Source organism: Acanthochromis polyacanthus, chromosome 6 (assembly GCF_021347895.1).
Source record: "Acanthochromis polyacanthus isolate Apoly-LR-REF ecotype Palm Island chromosome 6, KAUST_Apoly_ChrSc, whole genome shotgun sequence".
In the NCBI taxonomy this organism is placed as follows: domain Eukaryota; kingdom Metazoa; phylum Chordata; class Actinopteri; family Pomacentridae; genus Acanthochromis; species Acanthochromis polyacanthus.
Genome location: NC_067118.1, coordinates 41,921,056 through 41,941,484, shown reverse-complemented (window position 1 = coordinate 41,941,484; position 20,429 = coordinate 41,921,056). Strand labels below are relative to the sequence as shown.

General features: G+C 41.0%; 1 protein-coding gene across 4 annotated transcripts in view; it reads left to right on the top strand.

Annotated features, from left to right (window-relative positions):
- The window catches only part of LOC110954341 (probable G-protein coupled receptor 153), a 45,423-nt gene that overhangs the window by 8,894 nt on the left and 16,100 nt on the right, over positions 1-20,429 (top strand). For 3 of the 4 annotated variants that reach the window (XM_051949262.1, XM_022198807.2, XM_022198806.2), the window contains exons 2-3: positions 13,583-14,206; positions 17,142-17,571. In XM_051949262.1, coding sequence (XP_051805222.1) covers positions 13,833-14,206; positions 17,142-17,571 — 804 coding nt within the window. In that variant the 5' untranslated portion in view covers positions 13,583-13,832. Of the gene's footprint in view, positions 1-5,385; positions 5,409-13,582; positions 14,207-17,141; positions 17,572-20,429 lie in introns of those variants that run through there. The other variant, XM_051949261.1, reaches the window with a different exon arrangement.

Genomic DNA, 20,429 nt, shown 5'->3' with positions numbered 1-20,429 from the left:
ACCGTGATGTTCGCTGCTCGGTTTTTTTTATTAGAAGGTCCAAATATAATCACTTTAATTTTAGCTTCCCTTAAGAAACACGTCTTTCTGTTCAACGGCAGATAAACTCTCTTGTGTATTTGTTGACGGGCCTCCTTCACTCTCATTTGCAGTTCAATCCCGCTGTAATAACAACTCCCAAAAAAGCATGAATACGTCTCTAGTAAATCATTTTCTGGCCGGATGGTCGTCTGTTCTACACAGAAAGCAAATTGAAAGTCTGCAAAGTGAAGCTTTTTCTATTATTCCTTGCTTCAGTCAGGATATTTGTGTGTGACTTCCTCCAGGCTGATATGTGAACAATTTTACCACCGGAAAATGTAACTCGCTGCCGTTAATAAATCGGTTTGTATTCCATCAGGATAGTACTACTGTGTGTAACCTGTGACTCAGCGTCAGGACAACATGTGACCTATAGGTGGAGCACAACTGAATATGACACTTTTGTATGTTTACTGTCAAAATCAAGGCCAGGTTTTCACATGAGAAGCAGAGCATCCTGGCTTTGTGTCTAAACAACAAGAATCCCATATTAAAGACATAAAAACACTGTGGCTACAGTAATAATTTGCATGTAATGTTAATAAAGTGAAACTATCTCAGTGAAAACCTTTAAAAATGCACCTGAATTCTCCACCTGAGCAAATGTTTGTCATTTCAGAAGTTCATCTGCTCGTCACAGGAATCCTATCAGATGCCAGTTTATCAGAATTTTTTAAGTTTCCACAAGTTCAGCTGTTTTCAAACATCATTCTGATCCATGAAATTCAAATGTCCAAGCGACATAGCAGTAAGCAGTACACATTTTAGGACTTTAAGGCATTTTCATGCAAACAGAAACACACAGCAGACTAAGTGGTGTGATTTTAAATCAGGCTGCGTCTTGTGAGCCTTCTGGGTTGAGACAGAGGAAGCACAGACAGTGGTTGCCTTTGAAATCCAGAAATCCTGTTCATTTGTTGATACCACACCAGAGTCTCTTTTAGCTGCAGAGAACAAATGTCCAGGATTATAAACAGGAATATGAGTTATCAGTCAGCATAACTACATAAAAAGAACAGACTCCAGCCACAGAAAAATAACAGGATGTTTAAGAAATATAATTGAAATAACTATAAATCAGACCTTAGTGCAGTAGCCTTAGTTATTCTTTTAAACTGATGTTACCCATATTAAAGCTGTGGAGGACTGTACCTGGACTGGGCATGAGTGTGCAAATGTGTTCCAAACACAACACTGTGTAAGCATCAGAGATGGAGTAACAAACAGTGAGGCTGTGCTCTGGGCGAAGCAGCGCTGCCTCCCAGAGCAGACTGTTTTCCTCTCTGACAGCTCCAGGGATGAGTGGCCGGTCAGGCAATAAGGAGCCATGCATCACACCTGTCAGCGGGGAGCTTAGAGACGTGGTCCACTCCCTGGTCTACTCCACCGGTTGAGGGATGTGGGTCAGCGCCACACACAGCCTCCACAGTGCACCACACCCAGCACACTGACCGACATTAGGATGAGCACGGTCAGAGATAATGGAGATAGAATAACAGACGTAACCTTGAAAATCATCACGTTCCTTTGAACCGCTTTCTGTGTAATTACTGGTCTGATCTCACTCAGACACGCTGTCATCCATTTTGGCTTTTGTTTTAACAGATGAATCCGTCTTTATGCCTGCCAAAATCTGTCTGGGCACACTTGTCTGTTCCTCTCTGTATCTCGGCTGATAATAGTTTGAGATGAAGAATGAACAAGTGCTCGGTCTCCTCCTTCACTGGTCAGAACTGTGACTCATAGGGTGATAAGTTAGTCATCCAGGAGAAGAAAAGATTCCTTGTGCAGCAGTTTTCACAGTCCGTCCTCCATGCTGATGGCATTTCTGTTCATGTTTGTGAACAAACAGCCTGTCAGCCTTTATGGCCACGCTGACAGATACACTGTGGTGGGAAATGAGTTTTGTTGTGCCTGGAAAGAAAAGCTGTGCTGATACGCAATCTGTATTTCAACACATGCACGATATATACACATAAACAACAGCACTGTAGTATATACAGCCTCATACAAGCTAACAGGGGTCATTCTGCTGCTTTCTACTATTTTCTATAGTTTATTCAGTGAAGATCGATACATGAGTTGATCATTCTAATGTAGCTTCAACTAACAAACTGATGAAAGAAACGCTGAACGTTACAATACGTATTATTAGATATTTTAGCAAAAGTTGATCTGATTGGTTTGTTTCCCTACGATCCAAAGCCTTAATAAATCATCAGTGGTGCACAATCGCTCCCTTGCTACCACAGCTTGCTACACTCAAAGGCACAATATCTATCAATTAGACTTTAAGCTAAATTGATTTTTTTTTTTCAGCCCAGAAGCATGATATAATTATTTGGAACAAAGTATTTATCTCTGTTAGTGTCAGAGCCTCATTTGATGGCAGATTTAATCAGGTCAGAATGTTCTTTATTGAAGCTGCTGTGATGTGATCTTTACGTTTGTACGTAGACGGTTCATGCAGGTCTGACAAAATGCCAGTTGAATCATCGTTTCTGTTTTCCAAATCTTCCGTGTACCGGCTCCACGGTGAATCTGTGCCACTCGTTTAACATTCAGTATCTTGATGTTAGAGAGAGAAAGTCTTTACGGTGTGTGTGTAATCGTCAGTGCTGATTTCCTCGTGTGGAGGACAGATTGGGCTCCGAGGCCCAGGGCATTGTGGGTGATCGAGCTGTTAGCTCCGCTGTGGTGAGGATGCCCGTCAGTCAAGTGTTTAAATAAAACCAGTGCTACCACTGCTGTTCCTGTTATATCACTAATGTTCCCACACCACCGCTGCACCAGGACTGCCACTTAATTATAGGGTGACCCAAAAGTTTGGAAACAAATGAAAAGTCTGTAATCCAAATAATATAATGTTATTTCAATAAATCAGCACCACAGATATATTCAGAAGAGTCACAGATTAGTGTAAAACAAACATATTTCGACATGTTCATGTTTGTTTCTTATACAAAGTTGTGAATGTTTCCACCACCTGGTTACACTGGTATCTTCTGGAATGTACCTTCATTCATGCTTATGAAGGTTCCTCAAACTGGACAGTAAATGTTGCCTCATAGTACTTTTGGATGTTTAAAAACATTAAAACTGTCAGATACTTTACCATCAAGAGTTTAGAAATCTGACACTGATGGCCTGCATTTTGAAGTTCTGCTCCAGCATACCTGGACCTTATGCTTCTATTTATTGTCTTCCGAGTTATTGCACTCGGCAAATACTATGCTTTTAAGTTATTTTATTATGCTGTAACAAAAATGGGTAAAATAAGAGTGAATTCATGAACCCCCAAACTGAAATAGACACTGCAGTTAAACTTTGTTTCCAAACTTTTAGGTCACCCTGTACAGCAAATAATACTTCCTTTAAGCTGTATCTGTGACTTATTTAATTGGGGCTCTATCTAACGGTTGTTTTCATTGTTGATTAGTCTGTCAGTTATTTTCTGATATGTTGTTTCGTTGTTGTTTCAGTGCTTCCTAAAGCCAAAGATGACATCCTCAAATGTTTTCCACCCAAAGATATTCAATTTACTGTCATAGAAGAGTATAGAGGCCAGAAAATGATTAAATTTAAAAAGCTTTAATCAGATCATTTGAATTAAACGATATATGTGTAAGCCCATTAATAGAATATCAGAAAAGCTGGCAATATTGTAATCATTAATTCATCATTGCTGCTCTTATTCTTATTCCTATTTTTCAGTCTTAACAGTTTTACAAACACCGGAGTAGATTACATCCACCCAGATTAAACAACGGAGCACGTCCGATGCATGTTCTGTGGTGATTGTTACTAATAAGGTTAATAAATGTGTGGATGAAGGATGATCTGCAAAATTCCTTTTCATTTACACTATGGGCTTCTTTTCGCACTTCAAACTGCTGTAGGTTGTTGTAACAACAAACTGAACTTTGCAAATAGACCCACTCAGATTCTGTTGAATGTACTAAAATAAGCCAAACACAAAAAAAACACTGTGCAGCGAAATTGTCCCTTCATTTTTTCATATTCGTCTTATATTTTGGAGGCTTTTCTGGCTCTCTTCAGCCCATTTTTTAAGTGTGACATCGCCATTCTCAGTTTTTTCTAGGTTTTCCTTCAATATAACCAAAAGAAAAGTCAATTATAACAACTAATGGGGATTAAACTGAACTTTCTAGACTAAGAATGACTAATTTTGTAGTAATCCAATCATGTAATCATGTTTACTTCATGTAGTATTGTAGGAATGACAAATCCTGCACTGTTACGCTGCTTTTGGAGGATTGTGCAGTTCAGTGCTAATGAAACAGGATGTTCTATATGGAGCAAAAACAGAATTACCATGTACAACTTTGAAGTAACATTTGCCTCTTCATTAAACCATCCTCTGACCTTGACCCTAACCATGACTGGAGCGTCACGTGCATCACATTTAAAGAAAAGTAAAATTATCCAAAGTTTTGAAGAATTGTACATTATTTGTGGTAATCTAGAGTTAGGGTTTGTTTTATTAGCACTGATATGTTGTTAATGTAAGATGAGGTGAATGGATAGGTCAACAAAACATCTGACGTTTAACGCAGAAAGCCTTTGTTTCTTTTACACTGAATCTTAACCATGCCTTTGTTGCTGTGACCATGGCAACAAAGTCTCTCTTTTAACTCAAGTCAGAATAGGAGCAAGTAATCTAAATGGTCTTTAAGGTTAAACAAAGTAGTTTAAATCAATTCACTGGACTTTAAGAAAGTTCCTTGAAGACGTTTCACCTCTCATCCAAAAGGCTTCTTCAGTTCTGGTGGTGGTTGGTGTTGCCTCAGCTTTTAAACCTCTGTGAGGTGTGTCCAGGGCTATCATTCCAACAACCAATACCAAAACTCGTCTGACTACTCAACGATGGTCGTTGTGAGTATCGGTGGGGGTCGTTGAAATGCACAGATGTCACTGAGCCCTCGTGTGCTAATGGTGGTCATTAGCATGAGTCTGCTGAGTAGTTCTTTTGGGGAGTTTTGAAAGGACCTGATTGTAAATTGGCGAAAGATGATGTCGCAACCCCCACCCCCACCCCCACCCCCCACCCGCTTCTCTACTTTCAAATGGATGGCTTCTTTCACTCCTCTCTCAAACCATCTGTCCTCCTTGTCCACTGGTGTCCTGAAACGAGTGTCCTTCTTCCTTAAGGTGAAGGAAGACTGCCGAACACCAATCACCACCAGAACTGAAGAAGCCTCTTGGATGAGAGGTGAAACTTCTTCAAGGAACTCCAGTGGATTGATTTAAACTACTTTGGATAACCATGACATGGATGAATGAGAACCTACACAGACATCTTTAAGGTTAAAGAACTTGTTGTATGTTCTGTTTTTTTCTCATCCAACCTGCGCACGATAGAGGAACATGTTGAAAGTTTACAGTTTGACACTCAAACAAAATTGGATGTTAATGACATGATCAAAATCTAATTTGGAGTCTTGGCTGTTATGCTGTGAATCGTATTGCAGTTTGCAGGCATTGCAGACACAATTAACCGTGACTGTATTCCAATTTTCCGATCTCTGAATATACGCTGAGAAATCATTTTGAAGGTGGTGTAACATGAGTGCTCGGGTGCATTTTAATCGGCTTTTCTTCCGTTTCTCTGCCCTGTTGTGTGGTGCTTGAGGAGGCTTGCTAGCCTAATTTAATTTTAGAACGACAAAGACTTCCATCAAGCACGCATGCACATAAACAGAGCTGGTGAGACAGCAGAGCCGAGTGTCAGTCAGGCTCCTGCTCTCCATCAACACATCTCGTTTTTGCACATGTGAAAAAGCAGCAAAGGTTAATGAGCTCTAAACGTGGCAGAGAAGGATAAAGACTGGAAGGATAAAAATGAGAAAAAGGCAAGAAAATGGGATTGAAGATGGTAGTGTCTACGGATACGGGTCCGTGTCCGTAGCCTGTGGCCTACAGATACGGCACTTTCCATTTGCCAGACAGATATGGACCCGTACGCGAGTCTCGCGAGTCAAGAAGCTGCTAACCACTGCAAACTGTTGAAAGGTAAGCAAAGGTTAAGGTTAGGGTCAGTGTTAGGGTCAGGTTTAGGGTCCGTACCTGTCGTACCGATGCTACGGGTCTGTACAGCTAGCGTCTCCCAGGAGTCACGTGACCAGATCTCGCGTATCTGATTGGCAAATGGCAAGTGCCGTATCCGTAGTCCACAGGCTACGGGTACGGGTCCGTACCTCTAGCAACAACCATTGAAGATGACATCACTAGTTAAAAATATCATCGATGTTATTTGCTTTACATGTCCACAGTATTTCCAGCTGATCCCAAAGGTAAAAAAAATAAAAGTACACTTGCTTGTTAACATCCTGGAATAACCCTGTTAGACCTTGAATGCAATTTCTTGCATTTAATTGACGGTGTCCCTTATGAGTCACCCGAGCAGAAGTTCTTTAAGTTCATTCTCCGCTGCTGCCTTCCTATGTCGGTAAATTACAAACGTAGCTGCGTAGATAGAATGGGGAATTGTTTTGGTCTGTTGCAGCTCAGTAGAAACGTGACTTAACTTTAATATGCGGCTCGCTGTAGAATAAGTATTGTTCTCTCTTCTGTAGCTTCATGGTTGCATCCTGGAATATCAGAATCAATTTTTAACCAGGTCCTTTCACTGTGACTAAAATGTGTTTTTTAGTTAATCCTGTAAATTTATGAAAAGAACAAGAAACCAAATTCCAAATTGTGATCTGTCTAAACACGACATTCAGACTGTACCCAACATTGTACCTAACAGATACCACTTACTCAAACAAGCAAACAAAATATTCCCCAACTGACATGCAAAAGGGGGCCAACGTGCACCGACCATCTGGGCCTATTTATTCAGAAGTAATCTGATCAGATTTTAGGAGATAATTTGATCAAACCATGAAAACTGGTTGCTAAAGGAATATGTAATCCAATCTTGGTTTCTAAGAAAATGAAAGGGGATATTTGTTCTTTCTGTCTCCTCAAACATAAAAAAAAAAACGCACTGAAAGTAACGTCATGCTTTCTACACAGGAAAAAATTCCCCTCTCAAAACAAGGAGAAAAAAATGATTTCAAAGAACTTTGACCTTGAAATAAGTGAAGAAAATCTGCCAATAGAACAAGTGAAAAATGACTTGGTGAGATTTCTTGAAATAAGATGTGATATTTAGAATAATGAGATCTTAAAATTAGCTGGGGAAACTTATTTTAAGCTGTATTTTACCAGGATTGTCAAGCTTAGGTGTCTTAACTTTCCTGTTGTCCTCATTTACGGCACCAGAAAATATTGTTTCCTTGTCTGAATTTTTTTTTTACAAACTCAGCAAAAAAAATCCCCAAATTTATAAAAAGATTTGCAAAATCTTCATTAAGAAAATTCCTTAAAAGTTTCCCTTAAAAGTTAAAAAAATCCCCAAATTCAGCAAGAAATAAAAATTTAAAATAGAAAAATCTATAAAAATTGTAAATATTTAATATAAATGAATAAAAATCTTCCAAAAAAATCCAAAAAAAATCTAAAGTGATTCCATATATATCAGTAAAACTTCTAATATTTTCTTTAAGAGCATTCACATAAAAATCAACCAAAATCCAGCGAAATTCGCTGGATTTTGGTTGATTTTTATGTGAATGCTCTTAAAGAAACGTTTTTTTTTTAACGTTTCTTTTTTTTCCATCAAAAAATGTACAAAAATTTCCCCAAAAATATTGAAAATGTGGAAGTCTTCACTGTGAAAATTATTTTTTTCCACATTTTTAAACTTTTAAACGGGTCTAATTGACCCTCAGGACGACACGAGGGTTAAAACAAGATAATTTCAAGATTGTTTGACTTCACGAGATATTTAAGATGCGTTGTCTTAAAACAAGTCCCTCCATCTGCTGAAATGTCTCTTGTTAATTGAATTTATCTTAAATCAAGTGGGATGAGACATTTTGACTAAAAATAAGACAAATAGACTCGGTAAGATTTAGAGTTTTTGCAGTGTATTCCAGCTGGTCTCTGTTACATAGCCAATAATCTGCATTTTGACATGTAAATCACTCCTAATTTAAATTTTATAACCTTCAAAGATCTGTATCTAGATCAGGATGATCCAGTCCGATGTTGCTTTAAAAAAAGTTGCACCAAAGTAAGATATATTACCTGATTCTTTCTAAATCCAAATCATTCCAACTTTTTGAGCAACTGGGTCCAGATCGCTTTAAGAGTTGGAATGTAATTCATATATTGCACTTTTTTTCTGTGAGTGCATCACAAAAAAGCTCATAAATTATATAATGTCATTCTAAAACATTCCTAGAGCCTCAAAATGTGGAATTTACATTTGTGTGCAACTAAATGGTTTTGCATTCAGGTCCAGTATAATTTCTGGCTGAATTTCATTCATGTGTGATGTATTTTTTGAATGAATGAAGCGCCACATTTATGAACTGCACTGGAGTTAAGATCACTGTACAGACGGCAGAAGCAATTTCTCTAAAGCTTGACTCAGAGATTCTAATCCGATTCACTTTTCATGAAACTCAGCAGAAAACCTCCATGCACAGCACTGACTGTGGATGGAAAGTAAAGCAAGAGGGACAATAAATTTAACTACAAATGGATGACAAAACAGCATAATGTGTCTCAGTAAGATATTGGGAAATGTTGTGATATTGGAACAGCTTCAAAGCTACCTGGCATTGATTCTCCAACTCTCAGGAACTCTACTGGAGGTTCCCAAAAAGATGTTCCTTCATCGGATGTTTTGATGGCAACGCTACCTAAACTATGTCTAAACCGATCTATTGATTAATCAATAATGATCACCTGTAGTGTAAAAGAGATGCTTGTATTGATGATTTTACTGCACTGGAAAAAATGCCTCTCTAAAAACAAGAAAAAATAACTTACTTCAAGGAACTTTTACCTTGGAATAAGTGAAAAAATCTGCCAATAGAACACGTGAAAAATGGTTTGGTAAGATTTCTTGAAATAAGATATGATATTTAGAATAATGAGATCCTAAAATTAGCTGGGAAAACTTATTTTAAGCAATATTTTACCAGGATTGTCAAGCTTAGACGTCTTAACCCTCCTGTTGTCTTTATTTAAGGTACCAAAAAATATTGTTGCCTTGTCTGAAAAAAATCTGCAAAAAATTCCCCAAATTTATAAAAAAATTGTAAAATATTCAAGAAAATTCCTTAAGTTTCTCTTAAGTTTCATTTAAAAAATCCTCAAATTTGACAAGAAATAAAACTTTAAAAAAAAACTCTAAAAATTGTAAATATTTTTTAAAAAATGAATAAAAATCTTCCAAAAAAAATCTAATTCTAAAAATATCTAAATTGATTCCATATATATCAGTAAAAGTTCAGAAAAAAATCAACCAAAATCCTGCGAAATTCGCTGGATTTTGGTTGATTTTTTTGTGAATGTTCTTAAAGAAGCATTTTTTTTAACATTTCTTTTTGTTCTCCAACTAAAAAATGTTCAATATATTTTGAAAATATATATTTTTTTCCGACACATTTTTAAACTTTAAAATGGGTCAATTTGACCCACAGGACGACACGAAGGTTAAAACAAGATAATTTCAAGATTGTTTGACTTTACAAGATATTTAAGATGCGTTGTCTTAAAACAAGTCCCTCCATCTTGCTGTAATATCTCTTGTTAAGTGAATTTATCTTAAATCGAGTGGGATGAGACTTTTTGACCAAAAATAAGACAAATAAACCTGGTAAGATTTAGAGTTTTTGCAGTGTGAAACTCCAGCCTGCATGACCTTTCTTTTGATTTTGACCTTTTGGTTGAGACGTTCATCTTGTCAAAGCAGGAAAAGCACACGTGTTGACAATGATAACTGTGATATTCCAGCTCCAACAATAGCAGAGTCAGTGTTCATTTCTGTGGAGCTTTTCAAGTCTGCACCGACTCTGCAACTGGAGAAGAGATAAGCAGAGATGAGTGAATTTTTCTGGACACGTGATCCGCAGTAGACTCATTTAAAAAAGAGAGTCACTGTGACACGGTGTGGGGAAGATGGAGAGGAAAGGTGAGGTAATAAACAGAGAAAACTCAGCTGCTGCATCCCTGGCAGCAGGCGTTGAGAGATATGTGAGAAGGTGAAATTCGGTTTTATCAAATCATACCACAGCTTGTGAGGGAGATAATGATTTAGTCCAACACCTGAAAAAGCATCAGAACTGAGACAGTCACAAATACCACTGCACAATTATTTGGTTTGCTCTTTTTTTTTTTTTTTTTTTTTTAGCTGGAAATAGTTCTCGTTGTCATTAGAATCCATACAACAGTTCCTTCATTGGCAGGCCAAACAACGTTACCTGTGCAATCCACTGTGCTGCCGCTGGGACTCGGTTGTCTTCCCTACATCTGTCTTTGTTGTCACTTCTAAAAACAAACCAGATTTACTGCGTTCTCCTCGTGGAACCAGTCGGACTTGGGAGGGATTTGCTTCAAATCGCGGGGGATTTTGTAACACTGCTGCAGTGTTTAGTGTTTGACTCAGCTGTGGTTTCTGTCCACAGTCAACAGACAGACTGGCTCAGTTCACCCGAACCACCCAGGGATTCCCGGATCAAAGCTGTGAATCACTCCTTTCATGTCCCAACATGGTGCAATGCCTTTTATTGTGGCTTTTGAGGGCGTGAACACATTGATAAAGTGGAATCTTGCATTGTCAGACATTGGTTTTCGCCATGTTGCCTTCATTTGATTTGAAATGTGGTGAGAGAGAGCAGGGGGAGGACATGAGGCAACGGTCCGACCACCGGGGAGTCAGACTCATTTTGTCTGTTTTGTGTGCGTCATGTGCATAGACTGTATATAAAGATGGACGTAGCATCTGACCTGGAAGTGTCAAAAACTTGCAATATCACGCCGTCCACTAGGGTTGGCTCCAAAAAGGTTTTTCTCCATAGACCCCAATTCATTTTTGGAAAAAATAAAATTTGATAGACTGATGTTCTACAGCTCAGGATTTTTTTCCCGTTAGTTTTCATGGTCAAAATGAGAGATCAGGTGGCCGATTTTAAAATAAATCAATACTGAATTTTAAATAAATCGTTAAAGTTGGCGGAGCCAGGGGGCGTGGCTATACTTGATAGACAGTCTTGTCTGGAATGATTGACAGATCCTTTAGGGCAGGGGTGTCAAGATCCGTTCCTGGAGGGCCACTATCCTGCATGTTTTAGATGTTTCCCTCTTCCAACACAGCTGATTCAAATGATCAGGCTCGTTATCAGGCTTCTGCTGAGCTTGATGATAAGCTGATCATTTGAATCAGCTGTGTTGGAAGAGGGAAACATCTAAAACATGCAGGATAGTGGCCCTCCAGGAACTGAGTTTGACACCCCTGCTTTAGGGCGAGGCTTTCAGCAGTCTGGCTTCAGTCTGGCCCACCCGTTGACAGTTCCTGCCCCTAGTTGCTCTCCGGTCCAGCCTGTTTGATGACGCTTTTTACGTCACTGGCTCCAAAAAATCCAAAACGGCGACCAGGAAGTAGCAAAATCCGGGCTTCATTTTCTCGGCGTTGAAACCAACGGGTGACATCACGGTTAGTTCACGTCTGGTCATGTGCCCTGTTGCCCTGTTGCTGTTATTTTTCATTCTAACTTTAATGTTTGGTTTGTTAGGATTCACACTGTAACATTACATTTGTGTATTAAACCGATATTTAAGCAGATAAAGACAGATCCATATCTAGTCAGTTTAACTTAAACACGATGCATTCGGCTGTTCTCTACTGTTGTTCCAAGTTTAGAGCGCAGAGGGAAAAGCAGCGTACAACAGTCAGTCCAGACTGTGATCTGCCCTGGGTTCATTGTGTTATTCTCGGCTTTCCAAACATGAGACACTGCCGCCTTTTGGCATCATTTCCAGTACTATGCGTAGTGATGTTCCATTGTTTCATTCATGCCAAACTGCACCGCATCGCTTCATGCTTGGAGTGTTACTGGAAGCCTAAGTGTGGTCGCTCTGCCCAGGCCAGAGTAGTAACGTCACCGGAGTTGGTTGCTTTCATGTGATTATGCAACTTCTGGAACGAGCAGAATATTTTCCGATGTGTTGACAGAACCGTCCCGAGGAGCTCCAGCGCTGCCCTTTAACTTTTGCATCAGCAAGACTAATTGGCCAACAGATATTTGTAGAGAAGAGCGAGAAAGGAGGATTAGATCAGTGGAAGTGAGAGCAGGGCGGCGATGACACAGCTATCCTCATTTCCAGTGTCCCCTCTCAGGGGTCTTGCCTGCAGCGAATCAGAGTTTGGACACGCCAAAAGACGGGAAATGGATGTGACAACACTTTCCAGCTGAGCCGAGCGTTTTTTTTATTACACAGAGAGGCGACCAAAGTTATCCTCTTCTGATGATTCTCTCGCCGGAGCTGCATTATGCTGGAAGTGACTCTTTTAAAGCCGTTGCCCACAGTTTCTGGTGTTCTTTTGAAAGCTGCTTGTAACAAGATTCTGTTATGTTTTGCCATCATGTTGATGTTGAACGTTAGTGGTAAGAAAACATCAGTTTTTGTCGGACTGTAACTGTTCATGAGTCTCTGTGCCTGCAGTAGCCTTTGGCATTATAGTTTCTTGGAATCAGTAATTAACTAAATTAGATTTTCTTGGTCAAAGGTCAAGGTTTCTTGACCTTTGAAGAGAATAGGAGAATAGTTTCTTCCCTGTTAAAAGGGTGTTTTTCTTGCCACTGTCGCCTTTGGGCTTGCTCTGGGGGTCAGGCATATGGGTTTTGTAAAGCGTCTTGAGACGATTTGACTGTAATTGACGCTATATAAATAAAATTGAATTGAATTGAATTGAATAGGGAGGTAATTCTGTTTTAATTATGGATTAACATACTGATTAACTGTCATCAGAATGGATTTGTTAGCCTGTAAGTCATCAAAAACTGTTTGACAGACCTCTCAAATTCTCTCAACTTTGATTATTCCAGAAATAGATCTGCTTGTTTACTGTCAGATTTTGTGTTTGTTCTCATTGGTATTATTGTTTCGGAGTGATCATTCTGGATTGCACCTCATCGTTTGTTTATTTTGTTCATTTTCAGTCTCATTGTGTTGTAACTTCAGATTCTCGTCTTTTAGTGACATCATAATAAAAATGCTCCGTCTTTGGCTCCCTGAATAGCTGTGACCATTAGAGATGTTTGGATTCACATGAGTGATTCACTTTTTCCTGTAGAATAGGAGTTGCTTTATGCTGTTCTCAGTCATCGTCTGGCCTGCAGCGTTTTTAAAATAAGCCCTTCTGACTGATTACTGTTCTGTCTTTGCCACACAAAATGGATGACTTTCAGTATTAACGGTAACACTTAAACTGTTGTGATTAACGTAACCCTATTAATCCACTGATGAGGGATTATGTACGGTGAAGGATTATTTTAAATTGCACTGGCTAATATAATTTTCTTTACGTCGTCGCTCCCTCTGACTCTGACCGCTCTGTGCTCCTGTCTTCTCTCTGCAGCTTCGGGTCCGCAGGGCTCAGCTCAGCCGTCCTCCCCCTTTAACATCCCACTGTGTTGCACCACGACCATGTCCTTTCCCCACCGTGCCCATCCCATGGAGAGTGCACGCCCACCCAGATAGGATGCCTGCCTCGCTCGACGCCCTGCATCCCCTCCTGCCCGTCACCACCACCTCCTTCTCCTCGCGTGTACCTGCTTTTGGCAACAGTTCCTTGCGGCCCCCCAGGCTCTGCCCTGCCCCGCTGCAACATGGTGGATGAGGCGCCCACCATGAAGGATGACGTCATCAACGCCAACACGCTTGCTTGGCTGGTCTGCTCGGGCGTGTCCATCCTGGCCAACACTTGGAGCATCCTCAGCGTCAGCGCCAAGCAGAAGAAGTGGAAGCCGCTGGAGTTCCTCATCTGCACCTTGGCGGGAACACACATCCTCAACATGGCCATCCCCATCACCATGTACTGCGTCATCACTCTGCGGCGTCAGCACTCCAACTATGAGTGGAATGAGGGCCTGTGCAAGGTGTTCGTCTCCACCTTCTACACCCTCACCCTGGTCACCTGCTTCTCCGTCACTTCGCTCTCCTATCACCGCATGTGGATGGTTCGCTGGCCGGTAAACTACAGGTAAGACTTACTATGCTCCTAGTTTTGGGAGTTCCACTGGCAAAGGATCGTCTCATCCAGATTCTAAACTCACATCTTGCAGTATTTAGACAGGTAGAACACTACAGAAAGTTTAGCCTTTATTTACTGTGGTTTTCACACGTCTGCTTGTGAAGTTTCAGCATTCAAACCAACCATTTAAGCTGCATCTGCACATTCTGTCTCTCACAGAGCACAATCTGCAAGTTTTAGGAAACAACTATCTGTTTTACTAAAGGTTTATGTTGTATATTCCTGCAGTTTTAAATCCCTTTCTTTTTTTTCGTTCAACCATCTACTAAAAAACCTACCTTTTGCAAAAGTAATTTTAAATGCTAACTGTTTGCAAAGCTTCCAGTAAACCATTCTGGCATTTACGGTGCACGTGTTGGACGTCTTCCTGCATTTCTGTGCAGATTGCTCAGATAAGACGGGGACATGGTAGAACCTGTGTCACTTGTCAGCCCGTTTATTTCAGTGTTTGAGTGGGAAGCTGTGTATCGGGTGAAATCTCCCTCCTGCCAACATAACTCCTTGCTGCAGTTATTTGAGGCAACGCTATGTAAAACCCTGTAGCCTGAGCATCCGCCAGCTTCTACTTTCACTTGGCTCCTCGCGATATTAGTAAGCAGCACCGAATAATAAAAAAGAGCAGGTTCACCTCATGTTAACTGCATTAACACCATTTTGGTCTTGTTAGACTCTCAAGACATCCGCGGTTTGCACGCTTCTTATGAGAGAAGATGTGGATGCTATGGATGTATGCACCAGTGCTGCTTTAATTCAGCATGTCATGATGATTCTTAACAAGCAGCCAATATTTTTTCTAGTATATTCCTGATATTATGATATTGACGACATGCAATGATTAATATGAAGCCCAAGATCGTCTCCTATTGAAACACACCTCAGAGGTCTTGGCTTTGGTGCATTTCAGTTGTTATATGCAGATCGCCATTTTCTGGCCATCAGGCACAGAAAAATCATTCGCAGTTGAATGCATTTCTAGAGCAATACTGAACGCATATGAAATCATCGCTCATGTCTGCAGATGCACATACAAGCTAGCATGTGGGTTGTGTTGGAGAAGCCAGAGTCGTGGTGACGTCGCTGTTCTGCTGCAGAAAAACAAAGACTGATTGCGCTTTTTTGTGGCGTCGGGCCTGCAGATGCTCAGCCTCCAGTCAGCTTGGCCAATTTCGCAGATAAGCAGACGTTCAAATAAGATATGCAAACTTCCTTTCAAATCTGTGCTCGATCTTGCTATCTATATTGCTCGTGCATCTGCCATTATTGGCTGATGCCCACACGGTGATATCAGGCTTTACACAAATGCTTTTATCTCCCTTGTCTGTTCCCTCACTCATCCGACGACGTTCTCTCTCTCATCCCCTGTCTGGAAACATTCTCCTCAGCGGCTTGTCTTCGAGTCACTTTTAACAGTGATATGGCGGAGTGATAGCCCAGGTGATGCACCGTGTAATTGGTGTTCATCTTCCATTTAAATCGCTCCACATGTGCCCTGCTGAGCCAGCATGGCTGCCCTGTCTCTGACGTTAACATACACTGAAGGCCTGAATTATGAATTCCAACCTTGTACTCCGGCAGCTGTTCTCATCACCCTGCGCTCGCTATCTCTTAGGAGTTTTTTCCTCTCGCAGTGCTCTCTCCCTGGTAATAGATTCATGCAGCTTGGTGACGTAACCTCTGCATGCACCCCAGGCACATTCAGGAAAGGCTAGCATTATTACTCATTGTGACAACAAGACCTACTTGTCTTTGCACAGAGCCATAGTGCAAAGATAGAGGCTACCACTGTCCCCTGTGTGCTACTCATATTGTGTCATTGCGTGTAAGCTAATGCTTTACACGGTACAAATATTTTCTAATATTTTTTTGGCTCATTTTGTATGTGAAAGCATATATTCTTTTTCTAGCCTTTGCCTCCCCCAGAGGATTTTCATGAGAGGATAAGCGACATGTGCTCTGGTTCCCTTGGGGGAAGCAGATTGGGTTTGCTGCCAAGACTGCTCTGGGACAACTGACACTTAACAGAGAATTAACAGAGCATTCTTTTGCAGCACAAAAGAAGCAGGAAAGACGTATTAACTGCAGCATTCTGTGTGATTGTCCCCGTTTCATCGGTGTTTAATGGATGGAGGCCAATTTATAAATGCTGGACCGAATAGTCTGAGTGTACGTGTTCTAGAAGCTGAAAAGGATTGTTCTTCATGTGTGATTCGTTCCTGATATTTTGAACAACTCAGCGCTGCTTTACATGCAAATGTTCAGGCAGCCCTTCGTCAGGTTTTGCAAATGAAAAACACCAGTCGCTACTTGCCATATTTTTAGACGTGTGTGTGTGCTGTTGCTGCAAACCTTGAAAAGTGCCACATCGCCAGAGGACACATTCAGCAAATTGCTCAACTGTACAATTACTTGGAGATGAGAGGAAATAGAAATCCCTTTGTGCTGAAATAGACCTAGATGACAAATAGACCGAGGGACGTGAAAAGCAATCTTTCGCCATCGGCAAAGAGTCGATTTCCCCCCCACGTTCATCTCCAGTTTAGGAAAGTGATGACCGTGTGGGCTCATGTGTTTTTTCAGTTCGTATGTCCCAGGTATAAGTTTGCCATTTTAGGGAATGTACAGCATTTTTTCCATAGCTTGTGGTCTAGTTTTACAATTTTTCTGTCTCATTTCACATTCCCTCACCATCAATCAAAGTAAAATGACACTGCAAGACCTTCTTATCTTAATTATTTTATGTGCCACACTGTGAAAGCACAAACTATAAGTATTGGTGGTCATTTTTTTTGTGGCCACACAGCAGCTAAAGGTGAAATCTATTTTAGGTGAGGGTCTGACAGCAGCTCAACTGACTGTAGGCAACAATCTGTGCCTCTCCTTCCAGGTTGAGTAACACCAAGAAGCAGGCGGTGCACACAGTGATGGGGATCTGGATGGTGTCCTTCATCCTGTCCACGCTCCCAGCAGTGGGGTGGCACGACACCATCGACCGCTTCTACACCTCCGACTGCCGCTTCATCGTGACGGAGATCGGCCTGGGCTTCGGCGTCTGCTTTCTGCTGCTGATCGGCGGCAGCGTGGCCATGGGCGTGATCTGCATCGGCATCGCGCTGTTCCAGACCTTCTCGATTCAGGCGGGCCACAACGCCGACAAGAACAAGTTCAACGTCCCCACCATAGTGGTGGAGGATGCTCAAGGCAAGCGCAGATCGTCCATCGATGGTTCGGAGCCTCTCAAGACGTCGCTGCAGATCACCTACCTGATCAGTGGTATCGTCTTCATCTATGACTTCCTGACTGGCTTCCCCATACTGGTGAGTTCACTGCCAAAACAAGATTGTAGTTAGACATCGACTGATTTGGGTTTTTCCGGCCCGATACCAATGCTGACTATTGGTACCGAAGACTGGCCGACAACCAACATTAGATGCAGTTTTTTAACAGCAAGTGACAGCAGTTAACTTGTCATTCATAGCTAGGCTTCTTTAAAAATGATGGCTAGAACTGAGTATGTAAAATAGACATAGGAGTAAATTCGCACGATCTTGACTGAGATTGATCAGTTTGTCTCCTGCAAATACTTCTAATGTATTTTCTTAATCTTTCTCTGTTCTATCACTTTTATTGCCCACTAAGGTCCAGATCTTAAAGCATGATCAGTTACTGTCTTCCAGACTCAGTTTCAGGTTAATTTGTTGCTGCCTTCTAACTTAGCTGCTAGCCGTTAGCGTAGCCTTAGCAACTGTGAGAGTCGCCAATTTCCTGGTTTGTGGTTCGGTGTTTGCTGTCTCTGCTTGGGAGACATTTCTGAGACCACAGAGTGAAAACAGTCCGATGAGAGAGGAGGCTGCGTCAGACCTGAATTAGCGTGTTTAGTTTATCAGTACTCGTTAAATAAAAATACAGATACCGATAATGACAAAAATGCCTAATACCAGCCACAATAATCGACCAGGCTGATAACTGGTCAATCCCTACTTCTGGCAATATCAAATAGTCCACAGCTCTGACTGAAAATCAAACCATGGACTCAATAATATTGGCAAACAAGTCAAACTCTAGATGTGGCTGTTATTTTTCTGGATCAGTCGTGCCTCAGTTTGTAGGGTTTCGTGCATATTTTGGCCTAACTGACCCTAATTGAATTAAATTTTGTACTTGCATGCAGAAATGATTATAATTCAAGTTAATTTTAAGGTAAAGTAAGTTCTACTCTGAGAAAACAGCACATTAACTTACAGTAAGCTCAGACTGATGGAAGCCGTTTCCATGACCTCTTCACCACTAAAACTGTTTGCTGAATGCGAGGAAACTGAATCAGGCCAAAACTGAAGACAGAGAGACAGCGGACTGGTTTGATTAGGGTTGAATTGTAAGATTCGGGTGAAAAGAGCCATACGTACCGCGGGGTTTTGTGATCTAAATGAACTTTCTGTTCATCCGAGGCTGTAAGTAGGTCAAGCTAGATGGGTTGTCTTCATACAACACGGTCTCACGGGGATTCGTGAAACTGTTACGTAAATTTTTTGTTTCTTTTTCGTGCGCACCAACACGATTTCGTCATGTTTTTCGTGCCGCTCACCACGAAATGTTTTTCGTGTTGCTCACAACGAAACCCGCTGTGGTAATCACAGCTGAAAGTGGTTTATACCAGCGGATTCATGACGATCTAAGCTGTCCATCGGCGTATACTGCTTGTGTGATCGCGTTTGCGGCCGCCGGCCGCCGGACATTCTTGAAATTCCTATGCAAATTGGGGAAAAAAAAAAAAAAAAAAAAAAAAAAAAAAAAAAAGGTAAGTGTACCACCGGGTTATGGTTATGGTTAGGGTTATGGTTAGGGACGATGTCATGCAAAATATAGCGTTGGATTCGCCATGGTTTTACATTAAAAATATAATACACACATTCGTTTGAAATACGTTCTGGGTGGCACGAAAAGTCCGCCGTTTAAAATACATTGGTGCGCATTTCGTGGTGAGCGGCACGAAAAACATGACGAAATCGTGTTGGTGCGCACGAAACCGAAACTAAAACTTACGTGACAGTTTCACGAATCCTCGTGAGATCGGGCTGCTTCATATATGTAGTCTATAGTGTGTGGCAGTGGAAGGATGAGATGCTGGGGAAATGGAAAGATAATAAAAAGAATGATGTGTTGGACCACAAAATTAGAAAATGAGGTGATCAGTGGGATCATGTTCCTTCTGCTGCAGGCTTTAAGAACAGAGTGTATCTTCCTTCCACCACCTTTGGGGGAAGTGATCCTTGAAGTGTTTTATCAGCGAGTGAAGCTCTGTTTCACTGTGTCGCCATTTGGTTTGCAAATTCCACCCTCAGGTTCTCATTTATTTTTTAACAAGTGAGTTCCCTGGTTTTCTATGAAGACTTGAGAGCCTACAGAAAGCTCAAGGCTGACTGTTTGTGATGCAGCCAAACCAGCCAGCCCGTGCTCTTGAAGGCAAGTCAGCTCGGTGGAGCTTTTTCCTGAAGGTAAACGAGCCTGGACAGTTTTTATTTTTCCTCATACCAAGTACGCTCTACTCATGCTAGGGCCGGCTGGACTGCAACTGAGGTGGATGTTTTGTTAAATGTGGATTGACTTGTATATGGTGTTTCTCTGTTACTGGAGGCGGTAGAACATTATGTGAATCAGAATGTCTCGGCATCGTTTCATATTTAATACATTGCCTTGGTTGTTATCATTTGTGCAGGCCTGCTGTTAAACTTTTTTCTACGTTAATCAAACGTTTTTTAATTAAGAGTTGTACACCTGAGGCAAGCTGAACAGCAACTCATCCAAGAAGCGCTGCTATTTGCGAGAGTCTTTAGTGCTAATTCCAGAGCGCAGAGCAAGATAACGGGTTCTTTAGTGCATGTTTATTTGAGAAATGTACTTTAATGTTGTTATTTGAAGGGTTTTTAGTTGTTTCTGACTTAGAGGGAGACTTGTGAGGAGGAAATCATTGGTGTGTGATATTTTAAATAGCTTCTACTCCTTTAGTCCCAGTAATATCCAGTAAGCAATAGAAGTCTATAATAATCTTTCCTCTGATTCTTATGTGTGAATTCTGCTCGAGAAGATACATCTATGAGGGTGCTAGGTTTTTTTTTTCAAGCTTTTAAAGGGATCTTTAATGAGGCCTTGAAGCCATGCAACCGTTTTTTTCTGT